Source organism: Pagrus major, chromosome 23 (genome assembly GCF_040436345.1).
Source record: "Pagrus major chromosome 23, Pma_NU_1.0".
Taxonomy (NCBI): domain Eukaryota; kingdom Metazoa; phylum Chordata; class Actinopteri; order Spariformes; family Sparidae; genus Pagrus; species Pagrus major.
The window spans coordinates 5,360,674-5,382,563 of record NC_133237.1 but is presented as its reverse complement, the minus strand read 5'-3'; the positions used below and the strand labels follow the sequence as shown (position 1 = coordinate 5,382,563).

Below are 21,890 nucleotides of genomic sequence, written 5' to 3'. Positions count from 1 at the left end.
TAATTAAACTTTTGGTGGACAAAAACATATCAGGCACTAACATTATTCAAAGCAGAGTATTTGTATCTGTCCTCAAAAAATTCTGAAGGGGGTCTTTAAAGTACGACAACAGACTCATCAATAGGAAAAGATACGCCACTTTGTAGCCCAAAGGTTTTGCCCTTGAGGCCGAGTGACAGAAATGTTGCCTTAAAATTGGACATTACTGCTGATACTCTCACAGATCTATTAAAACTGAGGAGCCCAGGAGGAGGAGTGAGGTAAAGTCAGAAATATGTGTGTATGCCCCATGGTGTAAACTAAGAGTGCCACACCCTCTCTCCTATACAAACACCGTACATATCTCTCTCTGCGTCTCATTCTTTCACACACACACAAACACTGCTTGTGTGTCACCACAAACACCTTATCCTCAATTGCCCTGTCAGATTGGTTGTCACAACGCTCCGAAAACCCGCATAATGGCGGCACTGTTGTTGTGATTTATGACTCAAATTTGGAGGAAAGAACACGCTGTGCTGATGTCTAAAGCTCAGCTATGACAAAGCTCTCAAATATTCACCAATGTATCTCTGTTGTCTGCTCAAGGTTCCTTCTGGTGAAGGCACACTTTGTCTTTCTGGTTTTAAAATTAAGACCCCCCCTCCCTTCCTTCATACACTCTACCCTCTACCTCCCTCCTGCCCTCTTCCCTTTCTCTGCTTTCATATTGTACACTAAGTATTTTGTGTTCCTCTGTATATTCTAGCTCAATTATGTAATTTAGCACCCATGTGTGTATGTGTGTGTGTGTGTGTGTGTGTGTGTGTGTTCAGTAGCCATGGCAACAGCACAACATATCGGCGACCACAGAACCGCGCTGGGGCCGCGGGCACTGCCAGGGTTGTGCCAAAGACTAATCCATGCCAGAGGTGACATGAACGAAGGAAAAGTGAGGCGGGTGGAGACAACATGACACACACACACTCACACACACACACACACACACAGACAGACACAGACACACCAGCGTGTTACTCTCTCCTCTCACTCCTCGCCTTCCTTTTAAAACACGAGCGCACACACTGGATATCCTCCCATTCTTCTTGGCTGGAGCCTCCCATGGCAGTAGCAGTAGGAATCCATTCTCCACGGATGCTGGGACAGCTGTGCTGATACTGAATGAGACGCAGTTGGTCCTGCCTCTCTCTGCATGCAGCGCGAGATAAAAACTACATGCTACTTAATTCAAATCTATATCGCCTGCTGCCAAATTGCGCCCGGCTCATCTCGTCTTTGTTTTCGCCACCAAGCTCTGCATTTTCTTTGCGAAAAAATTGCAGTAAATTTGCTCCAGCTGACGCACGGTGGCCCCCCCAGTCACCAGCTGACAATAAATGCAGAAAATGTATATGACTGACAAAGGCATTAATCACAGAAACCTTCATACCCCCCTCAGTTATGCCTAGGAATATGACACATAGTTAGACCGCAGATCATCCACAACATAGGACCAATTTTGAAGGTGGAGCTGTTGGGTGTCTAAGGAGGGCCACCTCCTTGTTCAAGGCTAGTGGCCTTTAATGGCACCGATGGAAGGAGGACACAAATACACGAATGCCACCTTGGGTGAGCCAAGAGTGCAATGTGCAGAACATTTGAGCGTCTTCAATGACGTGGGTTTTTGCAGTGGATTGGTCTGTAACTGGCTACGCCGTATGAATGAATAAATAAAAGGAACACGGTGTCCCAGGCAAGCAGTCTGGCATTATGACCTCCTGGTGTCCCGTGATGAGGGGAAAGGATCCGGCGCTGCACAAAACAGCAGCGCAGCCAATCAGGGACTCCGATTTCACCCCTTATACTCCCTGCCTGCCTGTCTTCCCCTCTTACACGTGTGCACACACAACTCAGTTACCAGCGAGCACAATAGATCAGCCCTAACCTGTCAATCAAACGCACTATGAGTTCATTCTTGTGTCTGCTGGCCGGAGGCAGAGTGCTTTACTGACTGCCGGGTCACTTCTCCGCACAAGTATCCACACAAACTGAACTTCCCTTTGTGTCTGGCATCAGAGGGTTACACTGCAGCTGTATTTATTTAATTAAGACAGTTAAACTTGTCTGCAACTGAACCAAACCCCACAGTGATGCTTTAATTCAATATCTGAGAAATGTCATACAGATTCATTCTTAACTCCTCACAATGCGACTTTAGTGTTTGAGCTCTAAAAATGTAACCGATGTAGGTGAGAAACAGCCGCCTGGAAACCGGCATCCCAGCTCATCCAGGGATAACCACTCCCAGGCCTAATTGGCATGAAGACATGGCACCAGAGGTTTTTAGGTGCATGTTTGCATGTACGCTTTTGTGCATGTCTGTGCGCACGCGTGTGTGTCTCTTAATTCTGAAAAATCCAACATTTTCTGTTTATTCAGACTGCGGTTCCATCAGATTTTAATCCTCTGAACAGCTGTTCCAACTCATTTTGCAGGCCTTGGGAAGAGACACTGTGTGTGTGTGTGTGTGTGTGTGTGTGTGTGTGTAAGGTTCACCTCACCTCAAATATGTGTGAGTGTACAATTAATGCTTCAAAGTCCTGGTATTGATTACATTAATTTCATCAGATTTTGAACATAAAACAAACGAGCTCATGATTTCCCTCCTCTATACACTGCTTTGATGTTTTCATTGAAAACACAGCTCAGAGATAAGGAGCGATAAAGTTTGGTGGTGACGTAAGAAAAATATCATACACCTCTTGGAGCAACATATAGAGCTGATAAAGCAACTCATTGCTCAGACTGGGAGGACAAAACAATACGTCATGAGCGCTGAGACGGTGACCTGAAGGCAGAGGTGACTGCGAGCTGTGAGAGGCGGACGACACAAAAAAGAGCTCTTGAAAGTGCATTGTCCGATAATCAGCGCACATCAAGGCAGAATGGGACTTGCAGCTGCGTGAGTGGAGACGAAAGGCCTGAGGGAGCAGTGCAGGTTAGAGTTTGAATGATGCAATTCAAATTAATATATGAAAAATGAGCGATTTCTCAATGGAGGCTGGTGTTTTAGAAATGATTGCAGGATTATTTTTCATTTTTAAACACGAAAAAAAAAAAACAGCGTCATGAAAGGCACCTCGCCTTCTTCATTAAACACAGCTTAGAAGTAATATCTGTGATGTCATCTTTCTATGTCTGCTCCAAAACCACGATCTGATATATTTTTTTTCCTTTTGCACACATTAAAACACAGAGTGGTCGGAGCTGCAGCCAGGTTTTGGTCTGTTTGCGCTGGAAATGAAGAAAGAAAAAAAAAAAAAGGTGTCGTCCGCTCAGACCACGCCGCCTGCAAAAACTCACACACAGAAAAAAAAATGCAACTTTTCATGGAGTGTGTGTGCGCAAAAATAATCCCCCCCACCCCCCCAAAAAACAACTTTTTCTCGTCTTTCCTGCACGAGCCATAAAAATAAATCCAGCTGCAGGTCGGCGTGAGCGGCCCTGCATGCAGGAGGATCACAAAAGGAAAGGAAGAAAAAAAAACATTTTCTCAAGATGGAATATATGAAAACACACACACCTAATGCGGAATAAATAGGGACTAAATAGGACTTACCACTAAGGCATTGTTTAGAAGGTGAGTAGGGTAATACTTTAGTGTTGAGAGGGTGTTAAGAGGCGAGGAGAGCAGGGGTCAGCGTCCAGGCGGGCAGAGGGGGGCAGAGGGAAGGAATAAGTTAAAATGTCGCACCAGTGAAAACAGTCTGAGATGACAACATTACGAGCTGAATAATAGTACGACTGAACACAGTGAGAAATGCAATGAAACCAGAAGAAGTTTGCTTTTTTTTTTTCAAGGTGCAGATTTGTGCTGCGTCATTGTGGCCTGCAGGGAACGGACACTTTAGGTTTTTGAGGAAAGCAACAAAAAAACGGACCAAAAAAAGTCACATAATGGAAAAAAAACAATTGTAAATGATGAGAGAAAATAGTGTGAAGGCAGGTTATTGTAACTGTATCGTTAAATCATAGGCTGCAAATGTGTTTAAAGAATGAATGAGGAGATTAAAAATGCAACACCCCGCAGAAGAGCTGGCTTCCACTTTCTTTTCACGATAGTATCATATCTGTTCTACGTTTAAAAGGCCTCAAATAAATGTGATTTTTATCCTAAATTAGTTCAACATGAAAAACACACTACAAGTCACACACGCACTCCTTCTCCTCTCAGGGCTCTGCCCGTAATTTGCTTCCATTACGCACCGTCCGTCACATCCCTGCACGCCGCTTCTCTCCACCAAGGCTTTTATCACAGTTAATAATTCATTCGATTGTTTACAATTGTTGCCATATCCGAGGTCCAAGCTCGAATTTTTAATTATTAACAGCAATTAAATAAACAAAATGTGCCTTTCCGTCTGCAGACGGTGCTGCAAGGGAATGCTGTGTGTGTGTGTGTGTGTGTGAGAGAGAGAGTGTGGAGTGTGTGTGTGTGTGTGTGAGAGAGAGACAGAGAGAGAGAGAGAGTGTGTGTGTGTGTGTGTGTGTGGAGAGAGAGTGCTGCTGGTGCTGTTTGCACGGAGATTGAAGTTGTTTCTTCTCCACACACACACACACACACTCCCTCTCTCCCTCTCTCTCTCTCTCTCTCTCACACACACACACACACACACACACACACACACACACACAGATGGGTACAAATGTTTTAAAAATGACAAGAAACACAGTGTGAGGGGCTTTTCCCTGCTGCACACGCGCTCCAATCGTCCTCCTGCCCAGCCAATGACACACTGCAAGTTAGCATTATGTGCAACATGTGCACTACATTACACTGCATGAGCTTCTGTTGCCAATTAGTGTTGATGAAGGGAAATTTATGTAGCTAAATAAAAGCTTCTTTTGTGCAAAGATTATCTGCTGTGAAAGATTTTTATCAATTACAGATAAAGTCATCATGTCTGCAGGCCTGCGGGGAGACGCAGGCCGGAGAGACTCAGGGCTGAGAGGCATTTTAAAAAGGAATCTGCAAGTCAAACATCTCATACACACATCTTATCTTGATCTATAGGAAATATGTGTGATGTCTGGAATCATAATTTAACAATCTGTTTCTACTTTCTCCACATTTCTGAATCAGTTTCACTCTAAATCACCACACTAAGTGGCCTCTAACAGCTCCTTCAATAAAGTGAAGAATTAAGGGGAAATAATAATTTTTAAAAAATCTGCTTTCCCCTTTGTGGTGTGAGCGACATTATGGCCCGAGAAATGGAAAGCAGACATGAGAGGAGCATCCTCCGCCTCAGCCTCTGGTAGCAGTCGTCAGAGGCGTACGATGGGAGGAAAAGTCTTTTAGTAAAAGCACTGTAAAAATCAGGACTGAATTACACATCAAACGCCTCCTGGCAGGCCACTGTCAGGCGAAGCCAATGAGGGATAAACAAGTCTGCTTTATAAGAGTGAGACTTCCAGCAGCTGTATAACACGGGCAGGTCGGTGCCACCGGCTGGCTGAAATGAAGGAAATACCCTCAAAAATAATAAAGACGAGGAAAAAAGAGGCTTTTTCTCCTGGGAACATTTGAGATTTTTAATTTTTTTTTATTTTGCAGGACTAAGGACAGTTGAACACTTGAGTTTGTAAAATATTAATAGTGTGAGAGGGAAGCTGGATTTCTTCACTCTGAATCTGAACATTTCTGTACGGCTGTGGCACAAAAAGCCCCCTGAAAAACTTCAGCTCACTCTCTCAAACTGTTGCCAAAGTGTTATTTGTAGGCTGAGATAAATGATTAAAACAACGCAGGTTTTAAGATGGTGAATCATTACTGAAGAGAGTTCAAACCTCACGAAAGAGAAATTTAAAACTGCTCAAAAGGCAACTTTTATTCTAGATGCCTCACACCTGAAGAGACGCCTTTCACCACATTGTGTCACACTAACAAAATAAGTTCAACCGGCTGCTCGGGAAACATTTGTGGAAATTTCCTGACACTTTTCCTCGACAGCAGCAACAACGTGAGAATAAAAATAAGACTGTGTTAAATATGCTGCTGCATCATTAAAAAAACTATTAAAAAACTATCAGCACTTTTGTTTCCAAATTATGAAAAGCTTTGAAAAGACAAACACCAGTGTTTAATGAGGTGCAGCAAGATGTTAAAGGAGCAATTTTACATAAAAAAAACAGAGACTTTTATTTTGTTAAGTTGGCCTAAATGAAATGTGACGTGAGAAGCAACTGAGCACACTCAGCAGGAACATATAAGACACAGGCTGACATATAGATATAAAATCAATGTAGTTCCTGTGACTCCTGTTAACCTGTAACCACACATGTCAGCACGTGTTGCATTCAAGTGCAAGAAAACTTGTAAAATAGTCAACTGGTGCAGCAGAGCTCCCAGAAAAAACACTTAAAAAAAAGATGCTGAACGTCTGTGCTGCTCTTCATAGTATATAACACACACACACACACACACACACACACACACACACACACACACACACACCAGCTCCAACGCTCGCTTCTCCCGGTCTCAGCTCCACATGAAAGCAGCCCTAAAGGCGGCGGTGTGCACCTCCTCTCAGCGGCCAGAAAACCTCTTGCGAGCCTCGACACTTGGAAAAATCTTCCAGCAGTAATATTAAACTCCGCTCCACACACACACAGCCTGCCTGTCCCTGCGCTCTGCCTTTCCCCTCCTCCTGCACGGCTCCCCTCCTTCCTTTTTTTTTTTTTTTTTATATGAAATACATTTCGGGAGAAGCGCCATTTTCTCTCCAAAACCATGTGCGATGGAAACGCGCAAGAAAGTTTCCTGCGGCGACAAACGCGCTCCGAGGCGGGACGAGCGTCCGAGAGTTGAGCCGAAGTTTCCGAGTGAGTCAGAGAGCAGAAAGACGCTCCGGCACAACAAATAAACACATGTAAAATAACAGACAGAGGCAGCGCAATAACAAAAAAACAAAAAAAAAAGCCCGGCGTCCCCACCACAGCCCAGCCAAACAATGAAATAAGATAAGACAATTTACCTGTGTCAAGCAGTACGGGGAGTACATGGTTATTTTTAGAAAGGAGAATTGGAGAGCTTATTTAAGTTGGATGGAAGCTCGGTATAGTGCTGCATTGCAATCGCTCGCCGTCCTGTTTCTCTCACTCCATGCTGCTGCAGCTTACAGTAACCCCGCCTAGAAAGTGAAAGCTTGCAAACTTTCAGGGAAAAAACTTTGTCTCCCTCCCCTCTCCTCCTGCACGACTTTTATCGCTCTCCTCTCTGCAACGAGTTCTCCCGAAAGGCGGTAAAAGTAAAAAAGAAAAAAAGAAAAAGTTCTCGCTATTATTTATGTGCGGATTCATCAAGGTGTCGCTGGCGCAACTTTTGACTTTTTTTTTTGAAACGAGATGAATCTTTTTTTTTCTTTTTCATCAATCTTCGACGGCCGTCTGACGCGCCACGCAGAGCCTATAGGGCACATCCGCGCGCCCCTACACCTTTTAACATGGTAATGTCACGCTTTCGGTTGCGTTCGCTGACCCGTCCATTCAAGGTTAAGGGGGTAGAAATAATAATAGCGTTGAATGTCTGTGTAGTTACGCTGTTGTTGCATTTTGATTTGAAGGAGACACGTAAACGCATCACCAGGATAGATCAGAGTGCAGCTGTGAGGCAGAAAAAAAAGGGAGTGTGGTGGTATATTCAATGAGACCTGTGCAAACTTGGACACATTCTTAAGAGTCTCTGATCTGACTCACAAAATAGCTTGTTAATACTGTATATAATGTATAAGCCAGGGCTGTTTAAATACCGCTCAGCTGCATGAATCAAATATTCAGCTACAGCTCCTGATGTGAGGATTTCAGCTCTTAAGTCTCGTGTATTAAAAGCTAAAGTTTGCGCTGGATTATATACTTAAATTCATTTGCAGGCATTTGAATCGACGCATTATCTCATCAGGGCTGTAAAGTTAAGACTATTTATTTACTGAACCATATTTGACCCAGTCTGGAAGCCACAACTGTAGTTTTAAAAAACCAGTGAAGTGAGTCCAAGCCAAACAGTGACTGCAGCCTTCACTCTGAAGTAGAAGACTAGCAAACACTGAAGACAGACACATAATCACAGCCTCTGAGCAGCATCAAGATTGGGTTAAATTGGGGCGTGAGGGAATAGAAACTCTCTCTCTCTCTCTCTCTCTCTCACACACACACACACACACACACACAGAAACCGTAGTGAGTGAAACACATATCACATAAAAGTCATATAATAGAGTCTCTCGGATTGGGTCCTCAGTGTGGTACAGTGGGAATTTTGGGTGGGAGTGAAGTCATTGTAAAGAAGCGGAGCTGAAACTTTCGGGCCTGACACTGGAGTCCCACAGATTTACGAGGCCTACTGCTTGTGCATGTCTACCGCAAGCCTCTGCAGGGCGAAAACAAAGAGATCTGGGCTCTGTGTGGCCAATTACTGCGCACGGCCAGATATGCGAGCCAGAGACGCAGGCGGGGAGGGAGAAAGTGTGCGGTCAGGAGTGTATGTACGCCACAACCTCCTGTCCTCGCCGCCACACGGGGCTAGAATACCAGCATTCCTTTCTGTGAATACGATACATGACTAATATGAAACACACACATACAGACGCGCCCTATAACACACTCACACACACCTTTGGGCAGGTGTATTGATTCGTCAGTGCTGCCTGCTACATTTGAGGGAGGTTCCTATGCTTTCAGCTCTCTTTTGCGGAGGAGTCATTAAAAGCACCACAAGTGCAAAAGGTTACAGCGAGCGGTTAGATCGGGATCAAACCTCCCCCCTCTCAATCCTTTATAGAGTCGACTTGCATGCAAACACTCCTCTGCCGTGGCTCCTTAAATGAGCCACACATTTAGTGGTCTGTGTGAGTAAATCTCTCATTAAGTAACACATGGTAGAGCCATATGCTATGGTTGGTGGGTCTGCTGCGGCTCTGCTTTTTCACACGCTTGGAATATACATATTTACCACTGCTTCAGAGTGGCCGGCGCTGTAATGACTTCCCCCATCAGCTCGGAGCTGTTGTACAAGTTGCATTAAAAAATAAAGCAGAGGCTCCGGCTAATAAACCATCAGAGAAATTGATGTGTTATTGGACGACTTCACGGGAAGTTTAGGTCTGCAGAACAAGTTGTTCAAGGGTGACAGTAACCACAAAATTCACTAGAGACGCTCACAAGAAGCGATGAGACCACACCTGGCTGTCTGTGGGGTGCGAAAAAGAGACACAGCACACGGGAGATAAGGAAGTGTGGTTGCGATGTTTGGCTGAGCAGATGTCAGCCATTGTGGGCCACAGTTTACATACGGAGAAGGGCTTACAGGAGTGTTCCTAACCTGGGGGTCGAGGCCTGATCAATCACAAGGGGCCATGAGATCACTGCAAAAAGCTCCTTCATACATGTGACTTCAGTCTTTAAAGGAGCACTATGTAGTGTTGGGGAAGAGATATTAATCAGAAGTGAAAGATCTTTATTGACTGATTTTTTATGCCTTAACAAAGTAAATAAACTTTAAGCTGAATAAACACACTTTAAATTGAATTGAAATTGAAACACAATTTCATACTGTTTAACTTTGTTTCTTTGTGGCGGACCCTGCCACCTTTCTAGCTTCAAACAGTGTTCTGGGACCTTATTTCCCTCTAAAAACAGCTTGTTTATTCAGTTATGAAAAAAATTATATTTCTGAGTTGGTATTAGTACCTCATTAATATCGTGAATATTAAAATTCTTCTCCAAAACTACATAGTTCCCCTTTAAAGATCCTGATCAGACATGTTTTAAGATGTATATCAAACACTACACATCGAATGATAACAGGTTTCTGACGTGGTTTTTCCACACAACACAAACTTACTATCTACTCTTTCCATCTTAATAAAAAATTCCTGAATCAGTTATTATGCAAATAAGTCTCATTGCAAAACTACTTCAAAAGAGATGTCTCCAACTTCAATAAATAATAAAGTTTCCACATCACACTGCTGTGCCGGCTGCCAAACTATTTGTGATGTCACAAATCTGATTTCCAGTGAACGCAGAGAAAATTTACACTTTGAGCAATGAATGTGGGGAAAGAAAGCCTTCTCGTGTCAAACTCCTCACATAGATCGTTCTACACAGTGAAGCTCAAACATTCAAAGTGTCTTTTTCTCCTTCTGAAGACTACAGGCTACATTGTGTAATAAAGGAATGATTCATTAAAAAAATTATTGTGTGATGTTATATTGGAAAATTCACTATGTCTGTTTGCAGTTGGAGCTCGGCATCATGTTTGTTTTTATATTTGAAGAGCTCATTGACCTGAATTTGTATGCACAGTGGAGAGGGTTTCTGGCGTCCTCTGATTGGTGGATTTTCCCCGGTGAGAGCCTATAGCCTATATATGTAAGTATGGTGTATGTCTATATATATAACTTTGCCTGATGAGGGTCAGAGGACCGAAACATCGTCATTAGAGTGATTACCAGTGTGCTGGATTCCTTCTTTCTTCTCAGTTTTAAGTATTTTCTAAAATCATGTTTCATTTTTCCTCACTATAGAGCGTTAACATGCCCTGTTCTCTCCTGTTTAACACACAGAGGCATAATAATATCTATCAAGCTCCTGGAACAAATTGATTTCTGATGGAAAGAGATTGAAGTTGTCACTGTACCTGCAGATTCTGTCACTTTTTAGAGAAAATTTTAAGATTTTTTTTCTTGTGAAATACTGGATAGGGTGATGTAGTCAGGCCTCTTTAAATCCTTCTCATAACTCTTCATTTTAAGGGGTCACAATGCCACAGGGTTGGTGGCTGAAATAACCAAACTATGGCACTGCAACATCTCGCTCTTCGGGATCCTACCACTTCCGAAAGAGTGCTAAATTCATATCTCCATTCAGTTTTTATAGTCTTTTCTGGAAATAACTCGACTAAAAGAAGAACCCTGACATGTGAGCCAAACGCACACACACACACACACACACACACACACACACACACACACACGCACGCACACACATACACACAAAGACAGGGAAAGAATGGAGCCGTGATGCACTTCATACAAGACTAAGCCCCCAACAGCAGACCTCCTGGTGAGAAGTTGGAGGTGGACACCCTCCTGTGGATGTTCTTGAACTCACTGCCCCTGGAATCCAATACAGCTCCACCGACGCTCCTCCCCCTCTCCAAAACTCTCTCCTCTAGCAGCCGCGCTACTCAATTACAGCCATAATGGTTCATTTCTGTACCCCGAGACACACGATACACTGTAGCAACCCAGATTCTCTGGGAGACTTGGCGTTAGTCTTAACTCTGGGAAACAAAGACTGCAGCCTAGAAAACTGGCTCCCACCTCATTAACAATCACATTTTCAGTCATCCACAGTTACCCCCTCCCCTCCCATCCCACCCCCACCCCTTCTCCTCTCACCCCTCCCCATCCCCGCTGCTCTGTTTTTATTACCATTTTATATCACGTCGATCGTTGTAAATCCGCTGTGCTGCTCACTTTCTCTAAACTCTCCACTCTTTTGGTTTTTATACAACTAGGCACGCTGCACATTATCGTCGTCATTTTCACTCCCATGAGGCGAGGGCGCTTCGGTGGAGTTGTGAAGGCCCCCACCACCCCCCCACCTTTTTTTTTTTTTTTCTTAAATGTGCGTGTGGAAATAATGATTGTAATGGTTTGCAGCTGAGTAGAGGGAGCTGTGAATGACATTATGATTGCGGTGCAATTACCAAGAGCATGAAAACAGACTGTCAGTCATAGTAATGAGTAATGACTCAAATAACACATTTAATACCAACACATGAAATAATAATAAAAATAATAATAATAATAATAATAATAATAATAATAATAATAATAATAGATGCATACCCTGTATGAATCTGATACTACAAAGCATTCAGGCATCCCAGGACCTCTGGAGGGTTCTTCGTTCAACAGAAAGGTTTCGGTTGCCTGAAATGTAACACAACAGTCATTTATTCATTAGTTGACACTGACTTTATGTCAGGGAAGTTAAAAACACACAAAAAAGCTGTCTGCAAAGCTGTAAGCGCACCATTTAGACGTGAGAATCGTCCTAGCTTCTTACATCGACCTGTTTATTAACCATCCTCAAGTCCCACCACCATGATAACTACTGGAGAAACAATGTCTTTCATTTTTACATTCCTCTCTCTCTCACACACACACACACACACAGAGTTCACGGTGTGTGCTGCCTGCCTGAACCCATATGCTGTGCAGGCCTGAGGCCCGGCCCTGCCAGTCACCAGCACTTGAATGGGGAGCAAAGTGTTTAGCTGCCGTACCCGCACACAATACTCCGACACAATGGCATTTCCTGTCCCTGCTGTTTCACCTGCATGGTCACTTTTCTGTCAGCGTGCACTGATTCAGCACAAATCATTCACACACACACACACACACACACACACGCTCATAGGCACAATCACATACTACACACATTCGGCAGAGACTCGCACATACAGAGGCCATACGTCTACCCGCGTGAACACATATATAAACACGAGCTCTTGGCTGCACTACAGGCCCTACATTGCATTCACTGGTAGATGCAGCGAAAGTATTTATTCTAAGTGTTTGTTTCTATTCAGCGCAGTTCATTTGTATGCCGTGGGACGCGCCAGCAGAGACTTGGGCTCTGAATGAGCATCCATTGCAGTTCTGCTGTCAATTGAGGCAGCCGGGCCAGACAACATGGACGGGAGGGAGGCACAGACTGAGGATCTGGATCAGGGATGGGAGTTCTGCCTGGTTAGCTCGCCCGTGGCCATTACTTTTAAGTCCAAACTGGTACAAATTGGTTTTTCGCCAGGCTAAATTTGAATGTCTGTTTTGGAAATCAACTAAACCTGTCAGGCGAGGGCTAAAAATGGTGAGGTTCATGAAAATAACTCGGGTTCCGTGAGTTAGGAGAAGGAAGTTTTGCTCCTAATGAGACCAGGAGTTTTAAGTTTAGAGGAGAAGAGATGAAATAATCCTATTTTCCAGAACTTTACGTCCTCCTATCTCCACATACCGTACGTGGAAACAAACACAGACCCAAAACAGGAACAAACATTGCTCGTGGCCAGCAACAAAATGTAAAGTTATACTATTTAAACTGGCATGTGAGGTAAACAATTTTACTTAAGCATTTACATATGCACAAGAATACACACACGCATACGGTGACACGGGATTGCACTTGAACAAATGCATGCGCAGACACATGCATAAACACACAGCGCTATAATAAGTCCCAGACTGGGGCTAACCAAGCTGCGGCTGGAGACACAGTCTATTCATATCCTTCAGAATGAGAGGTTACAGCCTGAGTCTTTTCCCTTTCCCTTTTTAATGTAACACAGGAAGGGCATCTGTGTGTGTGATTTCACCCCATCGCTGTGGCAAAAGGTCCAGCAGGCAGATTGATTAACATAAGATTAACATTGTCTTTGTTTAGCCTCTCTCGCTCACAATGAGTTGAGCGAGGGTCAGGGTTAGGCAAAGCTGGAATTCAAGTCATCCAAGTGACTAAGAAAACACCACTCGTGGAGTTCAGCCTCAGCATCCAACCTCTGGCCTGTCATCATTAATACGTGGGGGAACACTGGAGGGAAACCATTTGTCCCACTAAATGGTGCCCTTGTCAAGCTCCCTTGGCTTTCTGTTAAGCTCTTAAACTGCCCGGACCAGCTGAAGGATATATTTTACTCTGTTGATAATCACAGAGCAGCACAAAACAAGGCGGGCTGGTACATCTAGAGGCCTCTTTCTGACAGGTTTTAGTCAATTAAGGTTGAGAAATGGTTTGTGCTGAACAGCCGATGGAGTTCAGGCTCGAGGTGAGTACACAATAAAAAGACTGAGTGTGGCATTTATCTGTCATATCTTCCTACCTCTCTCTATCTCCAACCCTCAGAGAGGGGCATCGTTTCTTTGGAGACTGATTGTTTGATGTAGCTCCCTGCAGCACTGGCCCCTTTTCCACCCTTTTTATGGAGCATGGTATCAATTATATATATGTGTTTTTCTATATATACGCAGCATATGCCCAATCCATATGGCTGGCCTTGAGCTAGAATAGACGCAGAGCCTTGTGTAATTAACACTTAAAAAGCTCTAGAAGTCTTCAATGTTGAGGTTTTTGGGGACCTCGTGTAATTCAACACGGAGATGCTTGTCAGGTGTTGTCAATGGAGAGCGCAAAGAATGTCTTGATAACCGACAACTGGCCAAATAACAGGAGAGAACGTTTTTGTGGTCACTGTTACTGTTCAAGTCTCCATATTATGTATATACTACGTATTAAATAGATAATTCGACAATTTGGGAAATCGCCCTTTGTGCTTTCTTTTTCATGAGTGAGCTGAAAAGATTGATTCAACCTTTCTCCATAGTTGAGTCACATAGTGTTGAGCCACACAAGTTGGAAAAATTGAAATGTTTTGTACAAATTATTCATCTATGGGTCAGTATTTTTGTATGAACAATGAATGACTGTGCAATGTGAAAGGGGTCGCTGAAAAAACCCACAGACGGTTATCCTCTGACTTTGCACTTTCCCTCAGCTGTACAGAGCTTTATGGCATCTTCACATCACATCTTGTTGTAGTTTTCTGGCCAACGACTTTACTATTTTAGTTCACTCTCACTGCTCCCCTCGTGTTTATGACCGCATCAGACAGCTGTTTGCAGCAAAAAAAGGCTCCAAAAACCCACCTTACGCTACATGCCCAGCTACGCCCACAATTTCAGACAAAATTAGCAATTACCTTGTGAACATAGTGAAGCATTTAGCGGCTAAAGAGCCAGATAATTCCCACAGGAGTTAGCTAGTGAAGCTCAAAATAAGCTAAAATGACAGAAAATATTGAACTTGACTTTAAAATGTAGACAGAAACATGACTTTGAGTGAATGCTACTGTTAGCTAACGTGTTAGCCGTGTCAACCTAAAATTTAAAGTTTTGTGCTTACAGCTTGTTTCTGCTGCCCCAATTATTTCAGGTTGCTGGATAAAAAAATCAGGTTTTGATTTTACCTGTAATGTTTGCATTGATAATACTGTCTGGCTGAATCACGGAGTCCCAAGGTCACAAATGAGGTTCGTACTGACTGTACGGACCTGGAGTCTGGAGGTGTAAGCCAGTTTAACATAAAGGCGAGAGGCAGGACAGAGCAGCCTGCCTCTGTCCAAAGTGAACAAATACAACGACCAACACCTCTCAAGCTGTCTTACTTACTCACTGTATTTTGTTTGTTAAACCTGAACATGCACATAAATATAAAAACACACAATAGTGCCAAACCTCACTCTCACAGAAAGACTTCTGGAGGCTGCACAGGGCGCCCAGTTGTCCAGGTTATAGGCTAGCTCAGGCACTTGTCTTTCGTAAAATTACATTGAGTTATTTTTCACATTATTGCGGTTGTTAGTGAGATTTAGAGATGTTAGTAGGCAACTTTGTACAGAGCCAGGTTAGCTGTTTTCCCCATTTCCAGTCTTTACGCTGAGCTAGCTAAACTCAATGTCAAAAAGAAAACAAACGAGGGCATTCAACCGCAGATTGATCACAAGCACGATCTGATATTGCCGTCCTGGTGTTGCTCCTGGAACATCATAACTAATGTTGCTCCAGGGCCATCGCTGAAACTGACCAATGACGTTTTTTAAATGTCATAGCATAGCGACTCGGGGGAAAAAGACGGTAAAAATATGCACATGGGAGAAATTATTCTTTCAAATATATGTGTTGTGTAAGGGTGTATTTGAACCCAGATCATGTATTTTTGTTCCCTAAAGCTAACCAAGCACTTTCATTGCCTAAGCCAAACAAAGTACTTTTGTTGCCTAAACCTAACCAAGTAATTTTGTTGCCTAAGCCTAACCAAACACTGACAGAAAACTGAAAAAAATGGAGAATAATAATAAGTGAACTTAGTCCTGAAGCAACATTAATTATGATGTTCCACCAACATGAGACACAAAGCTATGACTTCAGAATAACGCTATTGGTCAGTTTTAATGAAGGTCCTGGAACAACATTAATTATGATCTAGGAACAAGACCAACAAGGCAATATCAGATACACTGTAATCTAGCAGTCATGCTACTAGGGACAATAAAGAGTGTTTACATGAAACTTGATCTCTAGTACCTCAGCTGCACTGTGCCTGCTCACCTCTCTCTGATGTATACTGTGTACAATAAGTCAGATGTAAGGGAGAATGCTGGCTGCCTTTCACGGCATTGGATATATCAGAGCTCATGCCCATAAGGCCCTCCTTCTCCTGTCTCGCCCATTCTCTTGTTCACACACAGACACACACCAGCACACAAACCACCTGGGTCTCCACATTTCTAGATACACAACAATCCATGTGAGGCAGGTATCCTCACAATCACTGATTAACAAACCTTCTGATCCTTCCACTGTAGCATCCTAATCATTTGCAGCACTGGAGCCCAACAGTTTCTGGAGCATCGCAGACTTCAACTGCAATACATAGCTGACATCCTACCCAGTCCCACTTCATTCAGCCTTAATTGTATCCTCATTCTTCACCTGGTAACAAGCTAACAAACCTGTGCAGATGTGGCACACACATCAAAGAGAGGGAGGGATGGGAGGGGGAACTTGTTTGTAGAAAAAAATGTGTGGGGGAATATGAAAGGGGAAATTTTACGTTGTGTGAGTCCAAGCCAGCGCCACCTCAGGGAGAAATGCTGGAAAAATGTGATATTTTACACCTGCATCTCAGGAGGTGAGGAATGAGACAGGGAGCAGGGGAGGCGGTAATTAGAGGAGCGTGTGTGTGCGTGCGTGTGTGTTTATAAAGGATTTTTAGTATGTTTCTGGGGCTTGCCACTGGTTCTTTTTCAGCATTCAATTTGGTGCGACGCATTCGATGCCAGATTATTAAAAATGCTAAACCTGGTTACGAATGCTCGAAAAAAAAGTGTTGAAAATTTAAACAAATATGCTAATATTGTTACAGTGATAAATAGCTGGCAAGCTCTGTTTAATGAATAATGCTATTGGCTCTAATTCCTCATTAAGGCCCTAAAGAGGAGAGTGAAGAGAGAAAATATATGTATTGTTGTGATTTTTTTCCCCCAAATTAAACTCCGAAGGCAGAAGATACCAACACCTTTCCAAATTAAGTAGATTCAAATTACTCGGTTACACAGCTGGTGTGCAGTCTGCGGTGTCTTGTGAAACCAATTAATGTGAGGGTTAAGTCTTGATAAAGTAATTGAGGCACGGGTAGAAATGAGATGGAAGAGTTAGGAGTGTTACATGATCAGCCTGAGCTCGATGAGACAAAGTAAGGGTTTTTTCACACTGCAAAAAATATCTGTCGCAAAAGTCTCTGAATTTTGTTGAAACAAGTTAGATAAACCTGTCGTTTGTGTTGTCTGGTGTGCCCTGCTGTTTCCAGAGCAAACCGGAGTCGAATAATCCTCATACATCTGTTTTATTTCAAGGTATAGTCACTTATTTGAAGAAAACGTTAGACAAAACCCATTTAAACAAGTCGTAAAGACAAGCTGTAAAAAGGGACCCTGCTACCTTCCCCACAAAGTGCTCTCCACTAACAAGTTAATCACAGCACTTCTGATACTTTTGAAATCACCATTCATCTTTTCAAGAGTAAATGCTCCATAAGAAGAGGTACCACTTCATAAAAGAACCTTTTTGTCCCTTTGAGAGTGTCTGTTTTAATTAGGTTGAATGATTTACAAGTGTGTCCCTGAAGAGGACTGACCTGTAATATAAATATTTCTTTTAAAAACCGGCAAACATTGAGCTGTCTCTATACTTAATATATGAATTACTTAATATAATGTTTTTATTAGCTTGTACCTCGTAAATCGTTAGGTGTTTGTCTTCATTTTCAGGTGTACTCATAATGATGGGAAAATAGTTATTATAGACATCCTACACTCATTAACAAGAAATTAAAGGGGCAGTTTATTCGCCATGTGAAAACAGGAGCATAACGACGTACTGAAAGTCTGAGAAAATGACCCTGATGAGGTCACAGTGATGTCATCAGGGTTTTCTTGAATTAAGCTGACACAATTTGACTGGAACATTTGGTAACAAACTGGGACCGTGGCGTTTAAAAGATGAGGGAACACAACAAGCAGGAAAGATTTAATGAATGATGCTATTGCATTATGGGAACTGTAGGACGCAGCTTTCGTGAAGCTTGACTCGTCAGAACGACTATCTCCGGCTCTAATGCTTTGATTTTGACTGATCTCCTTTTAATCTGTCTCTCATTAGTCCTTCAACTTCACGCAAGTGCAAGACTAAATCACTGGAGTGCCCCTCTAAGGCTTGTTTTCTCTGCGTCTACCAGTTGTGCAGCTTTTAAGAAGACACATGCAAGCAATTCAGGCCCGCCACTCTTTGACTGTCGGGAGTGACACTTCTTTCTCTTTCTTTTTCCTTTCACTCATTTAGTGCAACGTGAATTTCACATCAAAGGACGCATCACATGAGTACGCCTCTTGATGTGTCCTCGATAGCCACTCTTCTAAACCATGCTAAAACAGTTAGAACAGCTTAAAAACCAATCAACCTGACAAACCCATCTGAGCTCACTCTCCGAATATTTACGCCGTTTGAGCGAATATCAGAGTTTCCATCTTTAAACTACGGCAAAAGCTTACACGCTACATAAGCTATGATAGTCTGCTTGAAGCCTTATTTATTTTTCCAGAGAAATGTCAAGGCCAGGACAAACATAATAGCATAATATTCTGTATACAGTGAGGAATGACATCACTGGCAGCAACAGCCAAGAGGGAGATCACACAAGACTGGAAAACCGCTTGTCTGATCATCATCATAAGGCGGGCTGCACACACACACATTCACACACACTCACACACACATGCACGCACAGTGCAGGATACGATTACACCAACTATATAAAAAGCTATTTATTTACACTCCGTGATTACGGTGTTTGTTTTTTTCATACAATGACCCTGAGAGATACTTTTAATACACTTGTAAATTTAAAACAGGACTAATATTGCTTCTAACTGAGGTCTAATATCCATGTAAGCTGTAGTTTGGGACCTTTGTGTGTCATGTTTACAGTTTCATGATGATAGGTCACATTTTCTTTATGCACTCCAACATGGGTCTATCTGGAAAAATCAATAACCTGTGGTGCCAGTGTTGCAGGAAGAGTTTAAGTGGTTATTTGTGTGTCAAAGACAGCATCAGCCTCGGGGGGAACTAACAGGAACCCTGACACTGACTGACAGATGCCTCCAGTGCATTCTGACTAAACCAACATGCAACTGAAATAATTTGGCACCAATTCACAAAATAGCATTTCCTTTAAAAAAAAGGAAAAAAAAGAGGTGTGTTGCTGCTATAAGTAGGAGAATAACAAGTCGAGATAATCCCATGTGAGGCCTGTCCTGAATTCTGTATCATTTTTACTGATGAGCTTCTTGGGCAGCTGCCATGTCAGCTAGGATGCTCGTAAACAAATAATTATTCATACTAATAATCTTCCATATTCATGTGCAAATAAGATCCCTTCCTGCTATCTAAGCAGCTTCAAGGTTGTATGTGGGAGGTTCCCCTAACTATTGCCTGACTTGACTCATTTCATGCCAAAAAAAGGGGAATATCTAAGGGTCAAGGATGTGTAAGCTATAAATCAAAAATCTGTATAAAACAGACTTTTTATTACTGATTTTGAAAGCCACAAGCAGGGCATTAAAATACATGTTTTCACAGCCTCACAGGGAATACATTTGCCAATTTGAACAAATATCCTGTTAGGGGCAAATGGGGATAACACAGGAAATAATAATAGATTTTCTTATGAAAGAACTCAGCCAATTCAAATATATATTATAAGGAAACCTCAAATAAAAGTGTGGTTGTATCCTAAAAGAATGCTTAAAGTGAGCAGATTTCCAGGTCAGGCTTTACAAACCTTTGCTTTGTGATGTCACAGGATTTCTCTGAATTGCACATATAAATCACCTGCGTACTGAAGGAATTGGTCTAAACCGCTGTGCGTAATTACGCACAAATCAAATGGGCGCATAATTAAATGTTGGCGCAAAGAGAAAGTTCCATCCTCTCATAGCCAAATTTCCAAACTCTGTTAAACTTTGCCTTTAGGTGGGATTGTTGCTTTGGAAGCTCTTCACGTGTCATCATGTAACCTTTACAACGCGCAGTAAGACGCCTCTTGATTAGCTCCTTACACTGTATGACATGCGATAGCGCGTATCATACATGTGGCTATAAATAGTCCACAGACAGGCCCACATCAGAGACCACTGCAAAGAGGGGAGTCATGTTCCCCATGTGGGTAAAACGGCAGAAGGCAGTGGGCACCGGGCAGTGAACTGAGAGGGCTGGACACTGATTTGTCCAAGTTAGAAAGAAATTCTGGCAAAATGTTATTCGGCTATTGAAATTATTTGCATTATGATTTCCTCACAGCCACACCATTTCAAATCAGCATGCAATATTCCAGCAAGGCAAACTCTCCTAATTTAAAAATAACCATACAACCATAATAAGTCTAACTGTGACAGCAAACACATACAGGTAGGTGGAAGGACTTGGCACACTCTGTGGTGACTTGTACCCATTAGCTACACGAGTAAATAGTAACACACGCAAGAATACTAAAACTCAGCGCACTAAACTTTACTTTCAAGTTTTTTTTTTTCTGTGTATCATTAAATCTATGAACAACTACAGTGAATCTGAAAGCTGACTGCATAAATGAGCAAATTATTGGTTTACATAGCACGTACCATTGTGGTGCAGGGAAATGTGCCAACACTCTCAAAGACCCATTTTCCACTCTCAAAAGTTCGGCTTCCAAAAAAAAAGTGTGTGGGAGAGAGAAAACTGCTCGGTTTCTTGTTCAGCTGGGCCTTATACCGGAAGCAAAAGAGCCCTAATACACGGCCTGTTGCCCGGTAAACATTTTTTCTTTTTTCTAATTTGTAGTCAACTCTTCTCAGTCAAGGCAAAGGAGGACGCGGCCGTATAATCCAAGTCTTCAGCTCCCCGACTTCTTCACGCAAGGTGTTTATGTTCGCCTTCGACTCGTGATATTTCCATGAAAACCGTCCGTGTCGAGGCTGTGCTCGCCCGTCAGTGCGCGCTGCTCTCACTCCAGTCCGTCCCGGTGCCGTAATGTCCACCGAGTCGCCGCGCTCTGCGCCACCGACACAGTCACCGTCTGAGCCCCGAGTGACAGAGCAGGAGTCTGGCTGTGCACCGACAGTAAGTAGCTTGCACTCTCTGCTTACGCGCTCACCAAATCAGCTGTTGCTCCTGCAGAGGGGACGACTCCGCGCGCTTTCCCCTTGTGCATGCTCCGGCTTTTTTGCTCACAATGAAAATGCGGAGGGTCCTACCCCACCTGTTCCTCAGTGTCCGGAGAAAGTTGCGGAGAGAGCGGCGTCTGAGACAAAACTCACCATGTGGCAGCGCGGACGTCGCAACATCAGAGACACCAGGGGCTGATGAGACTATGGCGGGACTTGGTGGGCAATGCCAGCCGGGACTGCCTAGAGGCTGAACACAGTAACAAGGAGGTGAAATCCCCCGCGTGAGACACCGAGCGGCCAAAATTAAGTAAACAAATGCGAGAAGGGAAAGCACAGCGTGGCTGCACGCACGCACCAGTGAGGACGCGCGGTGTCCTGCGGCCGCGGCCGGAGAAGCGGAGCGGAGGGCTGGTGAATTATTAATAACCAGAGCGGTTCACAGTCTGTCGTGTTCAGTGAGTAACCAGGGCGGCAGCTGGGGGTTTAGAGGAATTAAATACGGGCTCAGAGTAAACCATGG

General features: G+C 43.2%; 1 protein-coding gene across 3 annotated transcripts in view; it reads right to left on the bottom strand.

The window, feature by feature from the left end:
- The window catches only part of nfixb (nuclear factor I/Xb), a 147,239-nt gene extending 125,580 nt beyond the window's left edge, over positions 1 to 21,659 (bottom strand). The window contains exons 1-2 of one of the 3 annotated variants that reach the window (XM_073493599.1): positions 20,846 to 21,659; positions 11,898 to 11,981 (exon numbers count right to left, since the gene is read on the bottom strand). In XM_073493599.1, the coding sequence (XP_073349700.1) occupies positions 11,898 to 11,981; positions 20,846 to 20,848 (87 nt within the window). In that variant the 5' untranslated portion in view covers positions 20,849 to 21,659. Of the gene's footprint in view, positions 1 to 7,019; positions 7,147 to 11,897; positions 11,982 to 20,845 lie in introns of those variants that run through there. The other 2 variants (XM_073493596.1, XM_073493601.1) reach the window with 2 other exon arrangements.
- Positions 21,660 to 21,890: the final 231 nt, after the last annotated feature.